We start from the raw sequence: 2,866 nt of genomic DNA on the forward strand, positions 1-2,866 counted from the left end.
ATATATATTTATTTGGAATATTTACACCAGTAACTGTGGCAATAAAGATGTCAAGGAAATTCTGAAAATGAGAATAATGCAATAAATTATAAAGCAGACAGTTCTGTTAAACAATGTTTAATCAGACAATTAAAAATAAATGTAACATATGCCGAACTCTTAAATAAATTAAACAAATATAAAAACCGCACCTCCATTTCACATATAAAAAAAGACAAACAAAAAACTCAATATATTGCACTAAAATCAATAGAATTATGAACTATAACCTACTAAAAGTGAAACGTGGTTAACAAAGAATAAGTGAAATTTTAAAATTGTGTTTTTTATAAAGAGTAAAATGAAGATATTTTAAAGTTTAATTTTAATTAGGTAAAGAAATAATAAATTTTACTCAAATATAATTATAATTATTTTTTTAAATATTAATTTATTTAAGTGCTACCAATGGGTAGTTTCTCTACACGCCTGTAACACTCCATTTTAACTAAGATCAAATTCAATGTATTATATAATATACAGTTATAAATTTCAATAAAGATATTTAAAAAATTAAAAACATTAATTTATATATTTTACATTTAAAAGCCCCCATAAAATTCACCTCAGTAAATAAAAAGCTAAAAATAAACAGAATTATAAATAAACCATCACAAACACTACAAGCGATTGTATGGTTGAAAATAGATCGTAATTTGTTGTGACGTGTTGCTGACGCGTGGGGGAAAGAGTGGACTCAGGTAACTTCATGTTGAATGTGTAAATATTGTATATAATAAAGTATAGATATGATTAATTTTTTTATTTATTTCAATATTTTATTTAGTTATAAATTTTTATTTTTACCTATTCTATTTTATTTTTTATCTAACTATATATATTTTGACCCTGTTTTTATTTTATTTTTTTATATACATGTAAGTGTATGTTTTATGATTTTGGTACAAATTTAATCATTAACATAAATATCACCTATTGCCCTAGATGGTGGGAGATTATAATATGTACCAATAAATAAAAGAAAAAAAATATGATGACTGGGGTATTGATGAAAATGGTCAATAGAAATGCCCGAAATCTGAAAGGAGAAATGTTTTTGTTATTATTATACAATTGATTATTAAATAACAAGGGCTTAATGTGGTTCATAAGGTTTTACCTAAGCCTTTATAGTTTATATTTAATAATAAAAAATAAATCCCATTAAAAAACAATCAAAATTTGTTTATAATATATAAATTTTATTATTATTCCTTTTTTTTTCTTTTTTTTAGCAGTGCTAAGCCAAATGCACCTGGCGAATATAAACAACCACAACCTCCACCATAATCACCACCACAACCTCCACCACAACTCCCACCACAACCTCCAACACAACCCCCACCACAACCATCATCATACCATGCAACACATGAACCATGGCAATATGTTCAATCAAGGCCTCGCTAACAATTACTATCAAATAGAAAAACAAGAGGGGGGTGTTACTGGTTCAGAGCTTGATGTACATTCGGGCCGCATCGAGGGAGAAACATCCGGAGATCAGCATGAACACGAGAATGAAAAACATGCAGAAGGAGAACACCATCAGACTGATTCAGGGGAACTCGAAAAGCAAAATGAAGCGGGAAAGAAAAAGAAAAAGAAGAAATCAAAGAAGGTTGGTAATTTAATATCAATATTTTATTATAATCAAATAAATACTTGTAAATTTATCTGAACAGAAACTATAGAATACCTAGAACCACTACGTTTTTTATTTAGTTCGTTTTGCCAACGTTTATAGATCCCGAGTAGTATAACATTTGACTCCATTTATTTGACTTTGAAGGATGTCCTACGTTAAGTCTTAAGCAATAGCATTCGTAAAGATCCACGAATTATTTGTGTAAAAAACTAGTTTTAATCTATAACACTCGTCAAGATCGTTAGCACTAGTTTTAATCGACACTTCTCGCTAAGATCCATGGGTAATGGGTACAAAAACAGCCGTGTGGAGTAGCCATATTATAGTCGGTTTTTTTTAATTTAAAAAACTTATTTACTTTAATTAGGATAATGTATATCCATGTGATATATTATTTTTTCTCCCCTAATAGTTTTCTGTCTTCCTTGTATCCTATATTGCGATATATATGTACAAAGTACTTCTGTAATTCAGATTATATTGTATTGTATTTTCATTATTCAACCTTATAAGTAAAATAAAATATTACAAGTTGATCACTATAAACTTTTATATATAATATAGAATAAACACATGAGTAAAAGCTAAGAAAAAATAAAAAAATATTGTTCAAAACAAAAGAACAGAATGCTAACTAAAATACAACTATGTACAAAAAATTGTGGAGCGAGTTTTAAATATAAACTAGTACTAAAAAATACAATCTATCAAAATTACCGTAGGTTATAAAAAAAAAAAAAAACTTAACAACATTAAATTCTATTCTAAATTTACCACTTAGGAACTACCTTCTAGAATACACGACTATTTTCTCACAAACTTTTATTTATCAAATTTGTCCCTCCTTTTCAAACACCTAAAGTTCCACCACATTTTAATACATCTACTATAAGTACTATCTACTATATCATTTACTATAAGTTATTTTTCATGTTTTAGGGGTTCCATGATGTATACAAAAAAAAGGAAAAGAAATCTAGGAAGAAGTTCTGGAATAATTACGACAGAAAAGGAAGCTACTACAGATCTAAGACCAAAGACGGTGAACACCACGAAGAAATGGCTGGGAATGATTCAGATTCAGATTTCAATATGGTATTATATTATATTTAATTATATTATATCAATTATATTTATACTTATATTTATTATATTTCTAATTATGGGAAGAACTAAAAA

At 27.2% G+C, this 2,866-nt stretch overlaps 1 protein-coding gene across 3 annotated transcripts in view; it reads left to right on the forward strand.

Moving 5' to 3' along the window:
* LOC106679897 (probable zinc transporter protein DDB_G0283629) overlaps positions 1-2,866 on the forward strand; it is a 25,863-nt gene that overhangs the window by 21,514 nt on the left and 1,483 nt on the right. For 2 of the 3 annotated variants that reach the window (XM_067051755.1, XM_067051757.1), the window contains exons 3-4: positions 1,275-1,660; positions 2,627-2,782. In XM_067051755.1, coding sequence (XP_066907856.1) covers positions 1,275-1,660; positions 2,627-2,782 — 542 coding nt within the window. The remainder of the gene's footprint in view (positions 1-1,274; positions 1,661-2,626; positions 2,783-2,866) is intronic. The other variant, XM_067051756.1, reaches the window with a different exon arrangement.

Source organism: Halyomorpha halys, unplaced genomic scaffold (assembly GCF_000696795.3).
Source record: "Halyomorpha halys isolate HHAL.00 unplaced genomic scaffold, Hhal_1.1 Scaffold230.1, whole genome shotgun sequence".
In the NCBI taxonomy this organism is placed as follows: Eukaryota; Metazoa; Arthropoda; class Insecta; order Hemiptera; family Pentatomidae; genus Halyomorpha; species Halyomorpha halys.